General features: G+C 43.0%; 1 protein-coding gene across 2 annotated transcripts in view; it reads right to left on the bottom strand.

Moving 5' to 3' along the window:
* The window catches only part of GRIA3 (glutamate ionotropic receptor AMPA type subunit 3), a 194744-nt gene that overhangs the window by 24617 nt on the left and 146993 nt on the right, over positions 1-23134 (bottom strand). Inside the window, exon 13 of one of the 2 annotated variants that reach the window (XM_035112435.2) lies at positions 11449-11696. In XM_035112435.2, the coding sequence (XP_034968326.1) occupies positions 11449-11696 (248 nt within the window). Of the gene's footprint in view, positions 1-10851; positions 11697-23134 lie in introns of those variants that run through there. The other variant, XM_035112434.2, reaches the window with a different exon arrangement.

Raw genomic sequence — 23134 nt, forward strand, 5'->3', positions numbered from 1 at the left:
ATAAGATACATGGTATGCCATCCCAGGCATGTCTACTCAGAAGTGAGCCCCACTGAGTTTAATGGGACTTATTAATATAAGTTTGCAAAGGATTGCAGCTTCTAAGCACATTCTTATTTCAAATTAAAAAGTAATGCAAATCAAACACGTTTTGTAGCAGGGATAATTATCCTAACATGAATGCCAAACCACGGTGAACAGAACGGAACAAAGCTGAAAACCAGAACCCTAGTATCCAGAGAAGTGAAGTATGGCATTTGGCATGCAATGCTACTTATTTCTTCACTATTCTAAGAGAAGGTTCACATGTTAACTTTCATCCACGGGAGTAAGGTAATGTGTGATTCAAGAGTTCACAGATATCACTGACTTCTGTAGGGCCTTTGGTTAAGACTGTAAATCAAGAGAGAATGCAATATTCTACTAAAGCCTTGATGGCCATGTACAATGAGCATTGGTACTCACTTGTGAATACTGACAATCCCAGATGAATTTTGGGAATGTTCAATAATAGATATATCCCCTCCCCTCCAAACACGCATACTCTGGGGGCATTCACTACAATAATGATTTAGCTGAGCCTCAGCATTCACTTTGCATCTCTTGAGTTTTAGGATATTTATACAATTTGCCTGAGATTGTCAATATACAAACTGTTTATCAGAATTCATTCTTGAGGAAGCACCAGTTCAATATACATAGGGACACAGGAAGAGCCAGCTGGAGCAGGCCAATGGGTAAATGGATAAAAAAATGTAGGAGAGGGGGAAATGACCCTACTGTGAGTGTCTACTATAGACCTCCAAGCCAGACTGAAGACTTGGATGATGCATTCCTAGAGCAGGTTACCAAGCATTCCAAAAGGAGAGATCTAATAGTCATGGAGGACTTCAGCTACCCTGATATCCGCAGGAATTCGAACTCACTCTTTCAATAATGTAAGCTCCAGAAAATTCCTGAATTGCCTCACTGGCAATTTCCCAAAAGGTGGAAGAAGCAACAAGGGGATCATCTGTTGGCGCATTGCCAAAATAAACTTGAAATGAGCCTTGAAGCACGTCCCTGAGGCACTCCTAAAACATCTGCTTAGCAACAAGAATTCTCCCCAGCAACAGGTGTCTTTGGGCATTCTGGAGAAATATAGTTAAGTGTGAGGCAGTCAGTGTGGCTGCCAGAATGTGTGAAAGGCTGTGAGCCTGTCTCTCTGGCTGGATGGCTGAAAGGAGTAGTGTATATAGTTCTGTTTCTTATTTTATATTTAGACCGGCAGTATTATGCAACTTGTAATGTAAATAATAAAGACTTTAGAGAAGAACTGGATGGGTGATGTGGTTATTCCTGTCACAGAAATTCACCAAGAGAGGGCAGGAATGCTGCTGCTGTGAAGATGCAGGAAGACTTTCTGAGGAACTCTGCTGAGACAGAGAAAAGGAACCCTAAGTGTTGGTGCTCATGCACTAACATCATCTCACCTGGGAAGAACTGATTGACGAAGGGAACCTTGGGAGGAAGTGATCATGTCCTTTTGGGTTTCATGATCCAGAGACAAGGGAAAGGGAAAGCTGAGTGTAGTTGGACGTGCATTCTGGACTTTAAGAAGGCCAATTTCAATAAGCTGAAGGAACTACTGGGTTGAGATCCCATGGTCAGAAATACTCAAAAGAAGTGAGTCCAAGATAGATGAGGGTTTCTTAAAGGTGAAAAATTGAAGGCACAAATGCAGACAATTGCAACAGGAGAGAAAAGTGGGAAGCATTTAAAGCGACTGGTGTGGCTGCATAAGAAGCTTACAAATGAGCTAAGATTTAAGAATGGCATGTATAAGAAATGGAAGAAAGGGGAAAGAGTATACACAAATGAAGGAAGAGTATATATACATGAAGAGCCAACAGTTGCAGGGAGAAGGTCATGTGAGCAAAAAGCACTAATAAATCAGCTCAGACTTGCAAGAAGGGTAAAAATAATAAAAAAGGGTTCCTTTGCGATGTTTGAAGCAAGAGGAAGAACAAGCAAGTAGTGGGTCCTCTGCATGGAGAAGACAGAGAAATATTGTTGGGTGACAGAAAGAAGGTGGAACTGCTCAACACCCATTCTGCCTCTGACCCAAAAGGAAAGCTGTGTCCAACTTGGTGATAACAGAATAAACAAAGGAAGGAGGGAGCAGCAACCCAAGATAGGAAAAGAGGTGGTAAGAGAACACCTGGTAGTTACTTTAAATGAATTCAAATCTCCTGGCTTGATGAGCAGCACCTAAGGGTACTAAGGGAGCCTGCAGATTTAATCTCAGGGTCTTAAAATATTTGAGAATTTCTGGTGAGCAGGTGATGTCCCTGCAGACTGTAGGTCAAATGTTGCTTGATAAGTCTTATTCTTCATGAATTTATCTAATCCTCTTTTAAAGCCTTCCATGTTGCCTGAGACTATAAATATCTACTACCTGATCTTTTTACTAGAGACAGAACGAACCGAATCTAGGACCTTCTGCTCTACAAATATCTGGTCCATGAGCCTTATGGTCCACCAATCCTCATTTTGCCCAGAAGGTCATTTTGGACAAATGTCCACCTGTCCTACACCTGATAACATAGCAGGTGTGGTCAGTAGTAGACATCATGGGGCCAAAATGGGGTTTGCAAGCTCCTAAATGTAGCTAATCATTGGGGGTTGCACCAACACAGCTTAATTCGAAGCCATGTGGGTGAAAATGGTCATCTGATGTCATTGTGATTGTCAGGTGACAGAGTTGGGCAGCCCTGCAGGGGGTGGGGGAGAGAAGGATTGGTCTGGTGACCAAATCCAGTTCCCTATCGTTGCATTAAATTATTCACCTCCAAAGGAGGGACAGGAGTCTGGCTTGGTCTAAGGTCCAGCAACCTTTTCACACTGACTTGAGCCAACTGCATGGAGGCTGTTGACATGTGCACAGAGGTGTTCAGTAGAATCTCTGAGATCCTTCCACATTAGATTCCCTGAGTGTCAAATTTAACCAGACTGTCACTTTATTATTATCAATACATCACAACCATGAGAAGCACAGAGTGGGAGGAAATGTGTGGGTTAATAAATACTTATTTAAGTTCATAATAAGAACTTGGTATGAAAGATTAGTGTAGGTAGGTGCAAAATTACAAAGTGCCAAACCTGAGATGCGAGGCGGAGGAAGCCTTGGAGCAGAGAAGGTAGGGGGCCTCCCATGAGGAAAAGTCAGAAAAACAGACCTGTCATTAAGCATGCATTTGGCCCTATTTTAAGCCCATTATGTGGAAACAGGTTCTGCTGATTTAACAGAACATCATGGTAGTTATCCAGTGAGGGCTCTGACATGAAAGCAGGAAGGTGTCTGTGTACGCTGGGATGTTTCAGGTATGTATGCAATTCAACAGTTCATTTGTTCATTTGTTTTTATGCTTTAGAGGAGGGGGTTTAAAATATGGGTAACGGTGTCTACATGACAGCAGGAAGAGGACCGAACTGGAAAAGCCAAGGCCATAAAATACCAGGGATTTGCATGGACCTCTTCAAATGGCCAATAATGCGGATATGGCCAATAGGGTTGCCTGTAACTTTTCAGTTAAAATGAAATAGGTAACCAAAGTGAGTCATCATGCCCATTATTTTCAACGGACCTACTCTGGGAAACTACCCAATAGGTCTAGGTATGGGAATGAGAATGTGGAATTCTGTTTTTAGCTCCTGTGCTCCTGACTTCAAACTTTTTGATTGCTTCTCTCTTTTCTGTGACGTTATCATTTTCCAAATTGGTTGCAGTGCCTCAAGTTGGTTTTTGTTTGTTTGTTTGTTTTTTGAACAGGACAGCAGGATAGAAATATTTTCAATAAATAAATAATTAAATAAATAAATAATTAAATAAATCACATTAAGCCAGGGGTCAGCAACCTTTTCCAGCCGTGGGCTGGACTATATTTTGAAAAAACAAACAAATCACGAACTAATTCCTATGCCCCACAAATAGCCCAGAGATGCATTTTAAATAAAAGCACACATTCTACTCATGTAAAAAAAAATCTAGGCAGGCCCCACAAATAACCCAGAGATGCATTTTGAATAAAAGGACACATTCTACTCATGTAAAAACATGCTGATTCCTGGACCATCCGCGGGCCGGATTGAGAAGGCGATTGGGCCGCACCCGGCCCATGGGCCTTAGGTTGCCTACCCCTGCATTAATCACAGGAAGCCGCCTTACACAGAGTTATACCACTGGCCCAAACAGGTCACGTTTGGGCAGCAGATTTTCAGGGTTTCAGGCAGGAATTGTTCCCATCTCAATCAGGAGATGCCAGGAATTAAACCAAGCACCTTTTGTATGCAAGGTGGACAGAATACTTTTTTCATAAGGTAAGCAGTGCTGATGTGTCTGTGTTACTATTTGAATCATCACCCTCAGGTGGTGGAAAATCTTGGGCCATTCCTAGAAGCTGTCCTTGTTTCGCAGTTTGATCCTTTTACATGGTTTTGCATGTTTTGTGGTATTTTATGAATTGTGACTTGCCATTATTTTTATTGATTATAATTTATTAAATCTTTATTGTGATTGTTAACCATTTAATTATTATTTGCTGACATTTAATTTTACAGTTTACTTTTATATTCTAATGGATTATTGAACATTGCTTTATTTTATATGTTGTTTATTTTAAAGCTGTTTTTATTATGGCTTTTTTGTATTGGATCAGATTGTTATTAGGTATATGATCTTTAGTGTCTATTTTGTTGTTTCTTCAGCTTGTAAACCGCCTTGTGTGCAGTAATATAGAAAGGCGCTACACAAATTAAAGTCAAATAATTTAAAAGAAGAAATTTAGGTTGTTCTGGAATTACCATGAAAATATATGGGCAACTGGTTTAAGAATGAATCCAGTAAGTGTGAATTATGATAGGAACATAGGAAGCTGCTTTATGGAAAGTCAGACCATTGACACACCTAGCTCAGTTTTGTCTATACTGACTATTAGTGGCTCTCCAGGGTTTCAGAAAAAAAATCCTCCCAGCCTGACATGGAGACACTAGGGATTGAACCCAGGACCTTCTGCATGCAAAGCATGGATTCTATCTCTGAGCTATAACCCTCCCCTATATAGCTTAGACACTGAGGATATTAATGGGCAACTCCAGAGGATAGTAGTACCATTCAACATTTGCTGGGCTGCCAAGACCAGTCATCACTTCAAAAGGACTAGTCACCTGGGAAGGTTGAAAGGAAAGCAAGAGAATTCTTTGCTTGCCACGTGTCTTGCAAAATCCTGAAGCTAACTCTGGAGCATTTCCTTGAAAGATGTGTAATCTTGGAGATGGGGGGGGGGATATTGCTTGAACAATTGTGGCTGAACTGTCTTAATTACAGTAGGGAATAAATGCTTTTAGAGTGTTGTACACAAAGACATTACTGTATGCAATATTAAATGTTTATAAAATGTCACTTTAGAAAAAGAAGCTATTTTGAGCAAAAGCTATCTCCAAAAGATGCTCCAAAACATTGGCCCAAGACAAAAAAAGAAAAAAGAAAATTGGGGGAGGCCTATTTCTGTTTCTTTTTATATCAAAAAGCAACATCATGCCAGCCTTTAAGCAGTTTTAAAGGGCACCGTTAATTCTTTGATGAAAATGTGTATACATCTGGCACCAACAACTGGCTTGACCCATATTATATTCCCAGGTGACTTGGCCTGGATGATGGAGGTTTAGAGCTGATGACTTCTGGTTCTTAGGAGCAGCTTTTGTGCTCAAGAACAAACACACAATAATGCAAGCAAGCAAGGGAGCAAGGGAGCAATTTGCTGGTTCGGAACAGGGAAATATAGGTTCTTATTTCCATTTCCATTTTATATAAAGGGTAAATGCTGAGAGCATTTGGCCAGCACAGATGGTCAAATACAAAGAGCTCCTCCAGAGCACCCAAACACTTGGGCATTTCCAGTGTTTTGTTTGTTTGTTTACTTCCCCTGCTTAACAGAAGTTCCTGCATAATTAATTCACTTAATTTATTGCCACAAGGAGTGGTAATGGTCACAGGAGCTTAAATGGCTCTAGAAAAGGACATGGCACATTCAGGGAGGGTAAGGACCTATAAGAAGGAGGGAGCAAAGCTGTGACTCTCCAGATGTTGCTGTACTACCACTCATACCACTCCTGACCATTGACCCTGCTGGTTGGATCTGATGGGAGTTGGAGTCCAGCAACATCTAGAGAGCCACAGATAGGGACTGGCAAATCTGTCAACTGCAGTTTCCTCTGTTTCTCATTCTTCCAGTCATAAGCTCAGTTCTCCGCATTTCCTCATCAATTTGAAATTCTTTTTTTAAAGCCCCCATAAAAACTCATCAGCTTTTTAGCACAATATAATGTTTGCATGCAACTTTGCCTTACACATTTTTGCAATGCAATTTCCCCTAATATAATGTACTGTATTTTTATATGTCATTTTCATAAGTTGTTATTGTTTAGTTGTTTAGTCCTGTCTGACTCTTCGTAACCCTATGGACCAAAGCATGCCAAGTACATGTATTTTCACAAGTACATGCATTTTAATCCCCAATTTGCCCCACTACTGTATATGAATTTTTGTACATACAGGTAACTCTCAACTCCTGCTTGCTTAACATGTGCAATTTTAATTTTACGTGGTTGAAGGCTGGCTGGCTGAAATCACACAAATTAGATGCATGGAAGGTGGAGAGCTAAAAAGCTCTTTTTGCACAGGGTCTTCCTGGCATGGAAATAACTTTTAAGTTCTGAAACTAGTTTACTAGGCTCTGGGAAGCTCTTGCATGGGTTCTGGATGGGAGAGATCTCATAGGAACTTGGACAGCCCTGCAAGATTTTGAGAGCCTGACACATACTCAGAGCCTGCTAACCAAGTCTAAGAGCTCAAAAGCTCTATACATTGCTTAGAGGGAGTAGGTAAGACCTGCCTGGTTTTCCGGCTCTGGGTAAGACTGCTCCTGAGGGGGCAGTTTCTGCTCCTGAGGGGACAGGCTTGTACTTTTGCATATAAGTGCCATTCGACCCCTGCAAAAGATGTGAGCTGTCTTGGCTGGACAACTGCACTGCAAAACTGGGAGAAGTGCAAATTTCAAAGAAGGGCTGTGTTTTGGCTTGACATTGCTTTGGAAAATATGAATTAGATAGGTTCGCTTTGTACTGTGAACTGAGCAGACTGAATCAAATCTCACCCATATCCCTAACAGCAGGTTCCCTAAACCTGACATAGAAAGAATGGATGGCAGCCATGGATGGACTTTTCCAAAATAATTCCCTGATTGTGGAACATTTTCCCCAACATTTTTTAAAATTTGTTTTGGAGATAGAGACTAACACTTTCTTATTTGTCCAGGCATAGTGTCTAGATTTTGTTTTCCTTGCTGTGGTTGTTTTATCTTTTTTCTTTAAATACAGTTTTGCTTGCTATACGGACCCTTGTTTTGTATGTTGATTACATAACATTCTTAGGTTTGATAAGCCAATGCTTAGTTTATGTTTGCAAGCAAGGGTGAGGTTTAAAGCTTTCAAATAGTGCGTGAGCCTTTGGGTCATGCAGAGCTTTGCTGGAAGCCAAATGGAATGTTTTGGTGGGTGGATTTGGACTTTCAGCTTCATCTCCATGTTATAACTGAAGTCTACATCTGGTTTTTTTTAAGCATAAGAAAGGCCTGCAGTCTAGCATCCTGTTCTCACAGTGACCAAACCAGATGCCAAGTAGGGCAAGAATTCTCTTCTGCTTGGCATGAATGAACAGAATCTGACTTTTATTTGATGTCTGCCCTGATTTGAAAATGAAAATGAGAGTCACCAGTTGGATGCATCTAGGAAGCCCACATTCCCAGTAGTGATGTATGGAAGTGAGAGCTGGACCATAAAGAAGGCTGATCGCCGAAGAATTGATGCTTTTGAATTATGGTGCTGGAGGAGACTCTTGAGAGTCCCATGGACTGCTAGAAGATCAAACCTATCCATTCTGAAAGAAATTGGCCCTGAGTGCTCACTGGAAGGACAGATCGTGAAGCTGAGGCTCCAATACTTTGGCCACCTCATGAGAAGAGAAGAATCCCTGGAAAAGACCCTGATGTTGGGAAAGATTGAGGGCACTAGGAGAAGGGGACGACAGAGGACGAGATGGTTGGACAGTGTTCTCGAACATGAGTTTGACCAAACTGCGGGAGGCAGTGCAAGACAGGAGTGCCTGGCGTGCTATGGTCCATGGGGTCATGAAGAGTCGGACACCACTAAATGACTAAACAACAACAGGAAGCCCACAAGCTGGAAAAGAAAGCAATAGCTTGCTCCCACCATTGTTCCTCAGCAACTGGTATTCAGAGGCACTATATGGTCACCATGAATACTATTCACTGAGAGCCAATATAGTGTAGTGGTTAGAGCAACAGACTAGGCCCCAGGAGACCAGAGTTCAACCCCCACTCAGCCATGAAACTTGACTGGGGCCAGTCAATAGGGCTCAGTCTAACTTACCTCACATGTTTGTTTTGTAAGGATAAAATGGGGGAAGGGGAGAACTGTGTATGCCCCTCCCACACTCTGAGCTCCTTGGAGGAATGGAAGGATATAAATGTAAAACAAACAAACAAACAAACCAGCCATATCACATTATTCAGAGGCAGTAACATATCTTTTTACCTAGACTCTCAAAAGAAGGTTGTGATCTGCTTCAGCATTGCATTTGCAAGCCAAATTCTACTCCTTCTGGACACCTTAACTAATACGACAGCATGAACAAGAGGGAATTTAAGTATTTCATAAACTCACATCAGTTACATTAAAGTAAATGTTGGGCTACGGAATAAGCCTTTGAGCTCAGATGTATACTTGGATATTTCCCCAACCCTAGCTTTTATTCCCGGTGGTAATGACTAGAGAAGTGAAGAAAATGGCATAAAACTTCCTTTGTTTTAATCATATACAGCTTTTGCTGCTATCCAATATGATTAAAGTAAACGATTATTGCACTTGCTCTGCTGATAGAAGCATCATTTATGAAGAAATTCAGGGGGGAGCTGTATTAACTGCCTGCACGTTTTCCCATCAATAATCTTCCTGCAAGTGGGTTTGTTAACTACAGAAAATAATTACAAATTATTGTTGGCTCTTTTTTTTTTAAAGAGTAGATTGCATGGAGGGGGGGAGGGGAACAGCAGCCCAGAGAATTTAATGGAATTCTTCAGGGTATAACTTTTCAATTAATGGGATTAATTTAATGAAATATCCCTTTCCTAGCTGGGTTATTAGATTTGATAAAGGGCTGTGAAACTGAAACATGCATTGTATTGCAGGAACAAGCCATGGGTGTATCACCTTCAAACAATGCACACCACAATGCCTACTTGCATAGCATCATCACAATATCTGCTGGTGGGGGAAACTCCTATGCACCTTTTAGGCAAATCCATAGCATTCAACACATCTCCAATGAGAACAGGGACGCCTTCAGATGTCTTCTAAAGGTTGCATAGTTGCTTATCTCCTTGGGTTACATAAAACCATACTCGCTAACATTTCTCCAATGAAAATAAGGATGTCCTAAAGAAAAGTGGGACATTCTGAGATCAAATCAGAAACTGGGATGGCTTCAGTAAATCCGGGACTGTTCGTGGTAAACAGGGACACTTGGAGGATCTGCAAATCTCGAAGGCACGGGGTATTTTGTCAGGGAAGGAAGTAGCAACCGAATTTTAAAAAACGTGTCTTTAAAAATTCAACATGGATATTGTTTCTTTCTTTCTAACAAATCACAAGCTGAGCATCTGGTTATTTAACTATCCTAGTATCCATTAACCTTACCTGAGCTATATATGTACAACAATACATATTAAAAATTAGCAATGAAAAACTATCAGCTTAAAGAGCCAGCAAATCCAGAAACAATATGATTTTTTAAATGTAACTTTCTAAACTTAAATATCCCCCCACATTTTCTTAGTCTTTAATATGTAACTTGCGAAAATTCTGATTTTTTTTGGAAATACTCAGTGCCCTGTGCTAGATATGCAATGGAGACACAAGGCTAACATTTGGCAACCTTGGCTGGAATCTGAAGAGTGAATCCTTGAAAAATATCTGCCTGCCACACCTACCAGAGGCCACATACAAACGGGGACGGGCGACCCAGTAAAAACCGCTGGTGTATAAGCAGAGACTCATATCACCTATCCCACTCAACCCGTAACCCATCATATAACTACATCCAACTCAACGAATGCAACAAGAGAGGATTCCCTGGACTGCATCCAACGAAGTTATACTCAGAGCAGACCCATTGCCATTAACAGACCTCAGTTAACCATGCCCACTAATTTCAGTGGGCCTACCTTGAGTATGACAAACATTGGATGAATCCCTCAGTCTGGTTTCTTCTCTCTTTCTCTCTGTTAGTTAAATAAGGACCCAGGATTGATTGCAATGGTAGCAGTGCAAAGGAAGGGGGGAAGAAAGAAACCCCCCCCCCTCCCTGAGCCATGCAAGCTACTGGAGAAGCAAGTGACTTGAACATGATGGTTTCAATATGGTTTCTCATCTTCCAGGCTCTTTTTTCCCTGATGCATAAAATAACAGCCTTGCCGATTACTCTTGACTAAGGTACCCGATTGTGGTGACATTGAGGCTGACCTTGGAGTCACCTCCCCCGCTGCCGCACTCTCCTTTGTCGTACCACCATTTGTTTTTCAATTTGTCCAAGAGGCCTTGCTCATTCAGTTTTAATACTGCCAGGTTAACAGCATTTCTTGAAACGATAAAACATAACTCGTAAGAATAATGCACAGATGCTCGGTTAAAGTCGTTAAAAAACGTATAAAGAAAGGAGCAGAAGGAGGACAAATTGGCCGGTAATTTTTGTTTCCTCTTTTCTTTCTCTCTCTCTCTCTTTTCTTTTTGGTTTTTCACAGGGAGATGGAGCTATATAGAGAACGTGTTTGTTACAGCAAATAACAGGGTTTAAATATTGGAAAGGTGGCATGGAGGATCTAAACATTTGCTTAAAAAACGGAAGTGTGCGGGATGGGGAAATTGTCTTTTGAGAAAAAATAAGAAGGAGAAGGAGGAGGAGGAGGAGGAGGAGATTTTAAAAAAAGAGGCGACGAGAACACCACGTCATGCAATTAACACCCGTCACGTATGGCGGTTTTTAAGTTGGGCTTTTACCATTTAAATTGAAAAAAGCCACTGGACTGTAAAATTAAAAACAGCAACAAACAATCGGAAAGGACAACACGGAGAGAACATTTAGAAAAAAAATGGATGCATTAAAGTCAATGAAACCATAATTTACCGTCTTATTTAACTTCATGGAATACTGATTTTTTGTTGAAAACTTTTTTAAGTTTACCTCAAATCCACAAGAAAGAAAAAGACAACACAATACATCAGGGTAGGTGGAATACTATAACAACATGGATATTGTTATATTATTCCACCCACCTTAATGCTGAGCCTTTGGGAGTTGCTACACCATAGCCTTTGGAATCCAGGTTCCCACCAACTTTCATTGTGTCACAAGGCTTCCGTTGTTCAATGTACTCATTCATGGTCGATTCGAGCAGGAAGGCAAACTTCCCCTTAGATTTCCTCACGCGGGCCACCCCGTCCGCTGTTGTTTTGGCAAATACAGATGGCTCTGCTGACTTCATGTACGACCACATTTTCTCATAGACAGCTATTTTGGATCTCTGTAGAAGATAGGAAGGTGGGGTGGAGGAAGAAGGAAAGGTTAACATGCAATTTCTCACTTTACAAAATTCTTAGCAGGGTCCAGGGGTTCCCAAACTGTGGCCTGTAGACCACTGAGCTTCCTTCAGGTGGTCCGTGGAATGTCTGCAATGAATACTCATGATGATATTTAACTGTATTTTTGTTGAAAAAAATGAAAAAAATGAAAAAATTGTCCAGTAGCACCTTAGAGACTAACTACGTTTGTTCTGGGTATAAGCTTTTGTGTGCATGCACACTTCTTCAGACTTCACATTTCTTTTGTTGCTTCTTTTATCTCTTATATTGCATTTTATTGTGTAACAGTTGAATTCTATAGAATTCAAAGTCTAATAAAGTAAAATGCAACACAAGAAATAAAGGAAGAAATAAAAATGCAATTAAAAAAACAATAAAGCATCTAGAACACTTCTTTGAAATCGCTAAAACAAGCAGAAATATCATTAAGTGGTCTGCCAAATTTCTTGGAAATTTTCAGGAGGTCCATAGGGGAAATGGTTTGGGAACCACTAGCATAGGCCATTCTCCCTGCTTCTGATCTATTTTCTTCAAATGTTTAATTCGTTCATACAAATATTTTTGTACCATTTTTCATCAAGAAAGAGATCAGAAAGAGATTTACGGTTTTGGGAGGGGCCCTAGCTGAGGGGTAGAACACCTGCTTTGCATGCAGAAGGTCCCAGGCAGGTTCAATCCCTGACACCTCTTGGTAAGGCTGGGAGAGACTACCTGAAAGTCAGTGCAGACTTCTAGAGATAGTTCTTACGGTATGGCTTTATGCATTTTTGTTGTAAACCACTTTGATATTTTAAAAATGAAATAATATATATTTTTTTAAAAAAACACATATGTATAAATAAATTAAACAATACTGTGCTTGGTGAGCTAGTGGTTTGACTCAGTATAAGGCAGCTTCCAATGCCCCCCAAATCCAGCAAAATTAAGCAATACTATATAAAAGACAAAATCTAGACAAGTGAGCAGGGGTGCCAACTTCAATGAAATATTGAAGATGGGGAGGGGAATAGGTTAAGCCCCGTCCTGCATAACTGATCATATGACATGGGGCACACACACACCATTTGAATGGCAATGCTCTTCAACTTTGGGGGCTCCGGAGCCCTCGAATATTTTACTGGGGGTCTGAATGGACCTCAGCCCCTAGACTGGTTGGCTGCTATGCAAATGAAGTGGAAACATTAAATACAATAAATCATCCTACAATACCAAAGCATCATAAAATCCACTGAATGTGCAGAATTACCATGCAAAAATCCATAGATCATAGGAGCTAACCAGACCATATGATGTGGCAGTGGGTGTACGAAGGCGGGTGCGGTGCGGGTGTCATCACTGAGGGGTGTGTGCGACAAAATGGCAAAAATGTGTGTTTTAAAAATAAATAATTAAAAATTAGGCTCATGACACTTAAAAAAACCAAAACACTCCCGCACCTACCGCATCCCCTTCCTTCGCCACTGGTAGCTAGGTGAGGTGTGAGGCACTGAGCGCCACACCGCAGGACCTGGATCTCCTGAGGGGGAGGTGGCGGGCGGACTGCCTGCAAGCTCCGTGCTGCTTTTTCGAGCAGCCCAGGGCTTTTGTCTGCTCCTCAGCTCAGCCGCCCTACAGCTGAGGGGGAGTCTGCTGCGGAGAGGCTCAACACAGTGCGCCCTGCATTGGCTTGCCTCACCCCGATGGGCAGTTCGCCCCGCCCCTGGCTGCAGGACCCGTGCTGCATCGGGCACCCAGGTGGCTAGCTACACTGCTGGGCGAGGGCCAACCAGATGCACTGGGAGTGAGCTAGCTAAGCATTCTCCCCTTAAGAATAATGCAGCCTCCCCCCCCTCTTCTTCCCACAGGACAGACTGTGGCCCTCCAGAAGTTGCTGTCAACATCCTTGGCTGGAGCTGAGCTGGACTCCAACAATCACCGGAGAACCACAGGTTTCCCTTCTCTGGTCTAGGATAAATGGTGCAGGCCTCGTTGCAAACACCTGTGTGGAACCTGAATCTGATAGTCAAGGTTCACAAGAGAGCACAAATAGGGCATCTATATTTATTCTCCCTGCATCTGTGCTGTTATGGGTGAATTGGGTTGTGTGTCTCTGCCTTTTTACATAAAAAAAGGGCGACTGGCTGATAAGAGCTGATGGGGAACAAGTATGGAAAACATAGTTCAAATTTGTTAGCCCCAGGTAGGGTTGTTAATTTTTCTTCTGGTAGCACTCTTCTTCTCTGAACCGCTGGCCCAGCAAGGAGAAAGCAGCAGTTAAAATTCCACCCTGCCCCATCACGGAATCCCCACGCCAGGAAAAAAAGAAAAAGAAAATGGGATTTCACATTCCATTGAGTAGATTCAAATGCAGCCCTGAGACCACAGGAGTTCAGTTTGGCTGATGATATACACAGCAGGGAGGGTATACTAAAACACTGTATTAAATAGTAAGCAACTGTTTTAGCAGTGCACATTGTTCAAACCTTTTGCAGGAAATCAGTGAGCCTCCCAAGACCATCAGTAATATAACTCTCTATTTCAAACTTTTAGTCTGCTGTGAGCAAAATCAGGTCCATGGGCTTAAGCAGGCATGGCAGGGTTCCTTGTCTGGCCATTTTCTTTAAACCACACCCACCGGCCCCACACCAGATGTCATATATAAGATGCAGCTGCAACGGAATGTTGGGGAACTTCAAGCGTGCCCTGATTGTTTCTTTGCAAGCACAGCTCAGCGACATCACTGATCAGCTGATGGGCTTTGACAGCAAGCCCCTTTGAAGCTGGCCATTTGCAGGCATTGTTTATATTCAAACCACACCTGGAAATGGGTGTTTTCCCAGGCTGGCATTGCAGTGAGTTTTGCTGGTTTGTAGAGGAACAAATGCCCACTGGAATCCAAATCAGGCTGGCAAATGAACACAATGGGGCTTGCTGCTGTTTTGCTTTTATTACAATGCACTGTTCTTTTTTCTGATTTTTTAATGTCATGCTTTAAGATCCTGCAAGTTCCTTGGTGACTTCTTATGTTTCAAGTGACTGAAATCATCACCATCACCATCACCTGTGGCCTTTTGCATGTAAAAGCATGTGCTCTGTACTGTGCTACAGTCCTTTCCCTATTACTCTGATCTCAACTCAAGTGGGTTCAGTGGCCTGAAGTAATTATTGTATCCTGGTGTAAATGCAGTGGTACATAAAAGACTTCCTTCCGATCCAGCTTCCTACATTCAGCTTGCCCTCATCATAAACACATGGAGAGAAGCCAAGTGTTGAAGCCCACAAATGGAAGTGATTTCTCTTATGTACTCTGCAAAATCCATTTTCCTTTTTTTGATACTGCTCTTTAGAAGTCCAGAGGCAGATTTTTCTTACAACTTCAAGAGATAAAGATGATAGCTTTCTGGGGGGTTGTTTTGCATGTGTGAGTTTTTAGGGACAGTTCAAATGCAAACATATTTCTAAGTCTTTCATGTAGGCCTTCAGAGAGATTAAAACTACCTTCTACAACCAAATGTTTATTGTAGATTATAAATAGACATTATCAGCAACTCCTGATGCTCCTTCGGAAACTCCTCCAGAAATAATTAAGAAGACTACCACACTATTTTCACTGCAGAAAACAGACAAGTGCCTTGAGCTACTTGGCTCAGTAATAGAGCTTTGCATGTATTCATTGTTAGTTCTACTCAAAGTAGGATGTGGCTAACATAAGTCCATTAATTTCAGTGGGGCAACTGTGGGTAAAAACTTAGTTGGATTCAACCCATAAGGCTCCACTAAATCCCCAAATAAGATCTCCAGCATCTCCAATTAGGACTGTCTAAAGTCCTCTAGACCAGAGCTAGGGCTCATCCACATTTCCATTTGTCGCATGCATAGAAAGGGCAGGTCTGAGCAGTTTTCCCACTTGTCCTGTGCGTTCTAGCCATGGGTCTGAGCAGTTTTGTCTTTCCCCAAGAAAACCCGTTCTTTAGCACTCAATCAGAACAACACACTCTCCAAGTGTCCCTATTAACCAGGGACAGTCCCAAAATTAGAAAAGCCAGCCAGGTTCACATTTGAGCCTGGAATGTCCCTATTTCCTCCACCAGTGGAATGTCCCTATTTCCTTCACTGTCGCCAAGCTTGGGAAGGAGGTTGAGCCGGTGCTTGTCCTAGGTAGTGGTGGCAGCTGCAGCTGCAAGGGAACATTCTGTTGCCTCCCCCTGGCTTCTCCCTGACCTCTCCCTGGCCATCGCTACCACCCTCTTCCCTTGGGCAGCTTGTAGTGGTTGCTGGAGAGCAAGCGAGGAGGAGGAGAGGCTGCTGACCCAGCTCTGAGGTGCAGGCAGAAGGTAGGACTACCCTGGGCAGGAAGAAAGAGGGAGTGGAGCAGAGCACAGAGAATCTTGATTTTGATTTTTTATTTAAAAAAAACGCAGCAGAGTGTGAATTTTGAAGGATGGTGGGTATTTTGGTTCCCATGTTTTGGAAAGCATGAATTAAGTAGGTTTGTCATTAAATGTGAACTAAATTGAATTCTCCCCCCCCTCCCTAGCTGTGACCAAGGTTTGTTCTTGGTAAGCAATAGTTAAGAATAAGAGAGATCCTTCTGTGTGCTGGGACTGCTATCACTTCCTATATTTTCTTGCTTTGCCTGCAGGGAAGAAATTGTTAGGCCCTGGGAGCATTACAAGATTGCTCTGGAAACCTAGTGCGGTGTACAATGCTAAGAGCTCAGAGGCTAAGTGAGATGCCCAGAGGATACAAGCAAAGAATCCTTTCTCCAATGAATCTCCTGTCCCCAAAGATAGAGCAGGATAGAGCAGGAAAATAACAAACATCATTTCATCCTGCACAGAATCTGGTGCTTTGGCCAAATGGGCACCCAACTTTATGGATGTTAACTGCTTATTGCACCTTGTTGTAGTCCCAGAATATGTAGGGGTTCTTCCCTTTTCATTTGCACAACTACCTTCAGCAGTTGATTAGGATGACACAGAAAGTGCCCAAGAGCAACTTTGGCGGCTTTTGAGTATGGAGTGGCTTGTGAGTTGGGGACGCACCACCCTGGTGTGGCAGGAGAGGACGGCAAGTGTGGCAGGAAGATTCAAAGAAGTATTTAAGCATGGGGGCCTGATTGGTCTTTTCCTACAGGCCAACCAGTTGTTGCATTCTACGATCCTACCAGCCCAATAGGCTGATTAACTTCTTCCTGGAGCAGGGCCGGCCCTACGGCCAGGCTGGGTGGTGCAGGGCGCCAGGGCGCCTGCCCGCCCGCCCGCTGCGCTGTGTGCTGCGCCCGCGCAGCTCCGCCCGCCTGCCGCGCTGGGAAACGGGTCAGGGCGGGGGCACCGGAGGGATCCGTCGCACCATGGCGCCAGGGCGCCAAATATACTTAAGACGGTCCTGTCCTGGAGCCTGATTGGTCTTCTCCTGCAAGCCAATCAGTTGTTGCATTCTAGAATCCTACTTGCCTATTGTTCTAGGATCCAAGCGTAGTACATAAGAAAGAGGTTTCTACAACCCCCCCCAACCCACAAACATCTCTTCACCTAGGCAAGCAAGACCATTGTTGCAGTTCAAGGGCACATTCCAGCCAGCCAAAAGCACCAGAGTAGCATGCCTTGTAAGGGGTGTGGCCTAAGGAGGGGGCTTGTGGCCTAGAGGCAAGGGGTGTGGCCTTAAGAAATTCCCTAGGCCAAAATAGAGAAGCCACCGGGTCTAAGATTCCCCAGCCCTGCCAAGTTGCCTTCTATTCACTCTAACATGCACACAGAGAGAGATGGAAAAAAACCAAGAACCAGTCCCAGTGCACAGGCAAAACTAGGCTTTATTTCACCCAGGTCAAAGACACAGTTTGGCGCCACCCCACATGCACACACAGGCTGGGAGCCTCAATGGCACCCCTCTGGAGGCTTCACCCAGGGCAAAAAACCCAGCTAGCCCCCCCCGTAGCTATGGCACCCCCCAGTGATCTCGACCATGCCAAGCAGACACTAATGTGGAAACTGGACTGCTCCATTCCAAGTGTCTCAAAGCCTCAGGTGAATTTGGACAGTTTTGTGTTGTAGAAGGCAAGTTATTTGGGCAGTAAGTAAGTAAGCAAGTAATTTAACAATTGTCGTTTTTGGGTTTTGACATGCATTGTGTCTGTTATCATTATATTAAAAAATGCCTGGATGGGTAGCTGTTTTGGTCAGCAGCAGCAAAAACAAGAAAGAAAGAAAGAAAGAAAGAAAGAAAGAAAGAAAGAAAGAAAGAAAGAAAGAAAGCTATTGTGGTGCCTTAAAGAATAAAAAATTTATTATGGTGCAAGCTGGGGTGGGGAAACACAGGATCTGGGGCCAAATGCGTCACTCCAGGCTCTCAGCACTCTCCCCATCACAGACCCTGTTTTTTAGCCTGATTGGAATGCGTCCTTGAGTTCTGATACAGCTTTTTGAGTGACTTGATAAAGGAAAGATAGGACTGGATAAGTATGCTGTACAAAGGTATATTACATTTGTTGCTTTGTCCGCTTTTGCCTCTGGCCTCTCACCACCACTGACATGTGGCCTCCCCCAAAAGGCTGCCCAGAAGGCAATGCAGCCCCCAGGCTGAAAAAGAATCCCCTCCCTTGATACAAGCTTTCATAGATTACATTCTACTCCATCCAATGCATGCAGACACAGGAAAACACTTCAAGCAGCTTATGCCATAATAATCAATGGTAGTCTCTAAAGTTCTGAAGGATTCTTTGCCATCCTAAGTGAGGCATATACAGTACAGAGCTGGACTTCTCTTCTGTGAAAGGATCTACCATTCGTGATGTTTGTAAGCTTTTTTTTAAAAAAAAAGTTGTAAAAATACCTATTATTCATTTAGGGCGCCTCTTCAATCGCTCAAAAGGTCTTTCATCAATTAATAATCTAACCAACTCATCACCTGCACACTTGTGTCCCTACTGAGAAGCTATATATTTTCTTCTAACAAGCACCTATTCATGTGACACAGCAGTTATATAAAGTGGTACAGTAAGTTAGGGGGTGGGGGGAAGAATATGGAGCCTTAACTATCTCAGGCAATGTCACTATCATTATCACGTAGTTCTCCCAAAAGTAGAACACGGGAACAGGGAGTGATTGCATTTCCCTGGGGCTCTGACTGCTTTGCTCTAGTGATACATTCTCCTAGCTACCAAGTTAACCCGTTAGCTGAAGCTCTGCTGCAACAACTTTGCAATTCATGCTTTGCTCTCTGACCTGCACAAAGTCTCAGGTCTCACAGTAAGTGTCTTCTGCAAGCAAATATTCATGAGATAGTGAGTGAAATTTGCTTATGTGTGTGTTGCAAATCACAATTAAAGGTTAAATGGAGTGGAGGGAAGATTTGCAGGATGCAAGTCAAAGAGACCATTTATCAGCCATGCCAAATTTTGCTATGAAGATATAAAAGATTTCACTTTAGGACCAGGAGTGGGCAGAGGTGCAGTAGTCTGGGGTCCAAGAGGTCGAGGCCCTGTTACTATTTCTACAGCAGGGCCCTAGTAGGGTCTCTGTCTTCAGCAACCTAGAGATGCCTAATCAACATGAAAAAGGAAATTTGTAGCCACTGAAAAGGAATATTCTCACTCTTTGCACTAACTGAAGCCAGAGTGAAGGGAGCTGTGTGTAAAGGTGTAGTGGTTTTTCCTGTATGCTCCAAAGTTAAGCTCTTGGCAATATTGAAAACACAATATTGAAACACTTCAGTTTCAAGAAAATGGTGTGCAAGTTCTGCCACATACAATGGAACTTCAAGAAAAGCATGCCACTCCAAAAGAAGATATTGGAACATTCCAAATCATTTGCCCATGTACATATGCATGAAAAAGTAGATCTAGCTGAAAAGCAACATATGGAGACCTGCATTGGTCATTACAATGCATCTCTAATGATTAGGTAAAGGTAAAGGGACCCCTGACCATTAGGTCCAGTCGTGACCGACTCTGGGGTTGCGCGCTCATCTCGCATTATTGGCCGAGGGAGCCGGCGTATAGCTTCCAGGTCATGTGGCCAGCATGAAAAGCCGCTTCTGGCAAACCAGAGCAGCACATGGAAACGCCGTTTACCTTCCCGCTGTAGCGGTTCCTATTTATCTACTTGCATTTTGACGTGCTTTCGAACTGCTAGGTTGGCAGGAGCTGGGACCAAGCAACGGGAGCTCTCCCCGTCACAGGGATTCGAACCGCCGACCTTCTGATCAGCAAGCCCTAGGCTCAGTGGTTTAACCACAGCGCCACCTGGGTCCCTCTAATGATTATTCGTGTATAATCTTAGAATATTGTATAATCTTAGAAGAGTGTGTGGCTGAGACCATAATGAAGTTACTCTGCACTTCTGAATTTCCCACTAAATTCTGTGAGTAGGGAACTTCAACCCTGGGGACTGAATGCAGGCCTCTGGACCCCTCTGTCTGGTACTTGGTATTTTCCACAGGTTGCACCCATTCCCTGGCCACATTCCTTTCCCCTTGGCCTGATGTGCACCCTCTTTGAGTGTTTTTTGCCTGACTAGAATGTGCCATTGAGATTCAATAATGGTTCTTGCTTGCTTAGAGGGAGGGTAGAGAGGTAACTAGACTACTTTAATTGCTCCACCTACTTTTGCTTTGTGTCCTGCCCACCGCTGGTATGTGTCCCCTGGAAGGTTGTCTGGAAGAGAGTGTAACTGAAAAAGGTTCCCCATTCCTGCTTTAAAATGCACTGTGTGTATGTGGTGTGTGTGTGTGTGTGTAAGAGAGACAGCGAGGTAACTGGGTGCAAGGGTCACTTGGATCTACTGGAATTATCAAAAACAAATGGCAACACCATGCTATTTTTGTGCTAATTATGGATTCTATCATCCTCTTGTTAATTCTGATGTACTGAAAGAATCAGATTCATTATGCAACTTTAACACAATAATTACATTCTCCTAAGGCCAATAGCAATGAATTCAGTTTTTAGTCATGCAATGTGCTGTCAAAACAACAATAACTTTGTACTCCAAGGAGCTAAAGGTGACATACATACAGTAGTTCTCCCCATTTTATCCTCACAATAACCCTGTGAGGTAGGTTAGGCTAAGGAATACAGTCACAAGCCCAAGGTCAGCCGGGAGCTTCATGGCTGAGTGGCAATTTGAACCCTGGTCTCCCAGGTCCTAACCCAACACTCTAACCACTACACCACAGGAGCCTGCTAGATCAAGCCAATGGCCCCATTTAGTCCAGCATCCTGTTCTCACAGTGGCCAACTTGGTGTCTATGGGAAGCCCACAAACAGAACCTGACTGCAATGGCACTCTCATCACTTGCAACTCCTAGCAACAGACATACTGAGGTATACTGCATTGGACAGCAGAGGTAGAAGATCACCTCGGACATTTTGAAATAAAAGGGTTTATTTTTAATAGAATCAAGGATTACACTAAAAATGCTAAAACATTCCTAATGTCTATCCCATCGGGATAAAAGCATTCCAGAATGTGGATAAAAGTGCACGAAACCCATTGACTGCCATTTATAGCACCACCCTCGTAAGTGTTGCATTGCTGCAAAAGGGCCTAGTGTTGCTAACTAGAAATAAGTAAAACAAAAAAAAGGTAAAGGACCCCTGGCAGGTAAGTCCAGTCACAGACAACTCTGGGGTTGTGCTGCTCATCTCGCTATACAGGCCGAGGGAGCCGGCGTTTGTCCACAGACAGTTTTTCTGGGTCATGTGGCCAACATAACTAAGTGGAATCCTTTGGTTGCCAGATAACTTGTAGTTGGGAAGCTGCACGAGCTCAGTAGCTATTTGGAGCATAAAGTATGTTCTACAGATGAGAACACCATATCATGAGAACTCAGGGTGTTTTTTTTTTTTTTTAAAAAAAAAGAATGGGAATGTTTGGCTTATAAAGTTTGAGTACTGCCAGCCACCAAACCATTATGATGGCTAGGGAAACAGTCAGCAGTATAAAACAGGTTGCTGGCTGGATGATGCCCAGTCCTGAAGCAGATGAAATTCATTACCATCTGTTCACATAAAATGAATTGCTGGTGTGATTCCACTTTCAAATAATAAGTGTTCCTCATTTCATTAAAAACAACACCACAACATCAGTGACTAATGCTTTGGGGCTTTGCTAATGAGGCCAAACACTGGACTAACCTAGGCACCTCTCACCTGCACATGGCTACGTGCCAGAGATTCTAGGACATGAACCAAGAACTTCATTTTTCCAAGAACTTGCTGAGTGACATATCTGTGCTCAGGCACCAGAATACTCCTCTGAGCACAGAAAGAAAGAGGAAGAAGATTGCCAATGAGCAGAAAGGAGCAATCCAAACAACCAAAGGACAGGAGCATGTGTCATATGAGGAAAGGCTGAAGTGTTCATTGCTTTTTAGCTTGGAACAAAGGTGGGGTATAACAAGATGCAGGTTGAGAACAAGGGGTTAAGGCAAAATAGATCCCTCATTTCATGACTTTAGAATCTGGATGTGGGTGATCCAGTGAAACACAAGGAAGTACACCTCCACAGAATATGTAATTTGTGGAGTGCAATGCTACAAGATGTGGTGATGGCCATCCACCTAAATGGCTTTAAAAGGGGGATTAGACAAATTTATGGATGAAAACGAGCAGTCTGTTAACAGCTATCAACCATAGTGACTGTAGAGAAGCTCCAGGTTCAAAGGCAGTATCTGACTCTCTATCAATTGCTGGAAAGGAAGACTATTTGAGGCACAATTGCCTTCATGGTCATAGGCTTCCAGGAGGCATCTACAGTGGTACCTTGGGTTACAGACGCTTCAGGTTACAGACGCTTCAGGTTACAGACTCCGCTAACCCAGAAATAACACCTCGGGCTAAGAATTTGCTTCAGGATGAGAACAGAAATTGCGTGGCGACAGAAGGAGGCTCCATTAGTTAAAGTGGTACCTCAGGTTAAGAACAGTTTCAGGTTAAGAATGGACCTCCAGAACGAATTACCGGTAAGTTCTTAACCTGAGGTACCACTGTACAGGATGCTGGGCACTATGGATCTTTGCTGAATCATACCAGGGATCACAATATTTCAACAAATCCCCAGGTAGTGCCAGGCGCGCCTTATCACCACCACCACCACCACTACCACCACCATCCTGTCTTTCTCCCTGATAAGGACTCAAGGGTAAAGAAACAGTAAACAATGTAGTATTAAAAAATAGAATGTCACATTCTCCCATACCTAGTCAACAGAGTAAGACCTCCTGTCCAATGCATTTCAGCATCAGCCTGTTTCCTCAGCTCATGCTCAGGGATTAAGAACCAATGACCCTTTAGAAGTTGTTGGACTTCAACACCCTTCAGCCTCCCCCAGCATGGCCAATGGCTAGGGGCAATGGACGTTGCAGTCCCACAGCATCCCCACCCTTGCTCTATCTCCTGCTT

The sequence above is a fragment of the Zootoca vivipara genome, chromosome Z, assembly GCF_963506605.1.
Source record: "Zootoca vivipara chromosome Z, rZooViv1.1, whole genome shotgun sequence".
Taxonomy (NCBI): domain Eukaryota; kingdom Metazoa; phylum Chordata; class Lepidosauria; order Squamata; family Lacertidae; genus Zootoca; species Zootoca vivipara.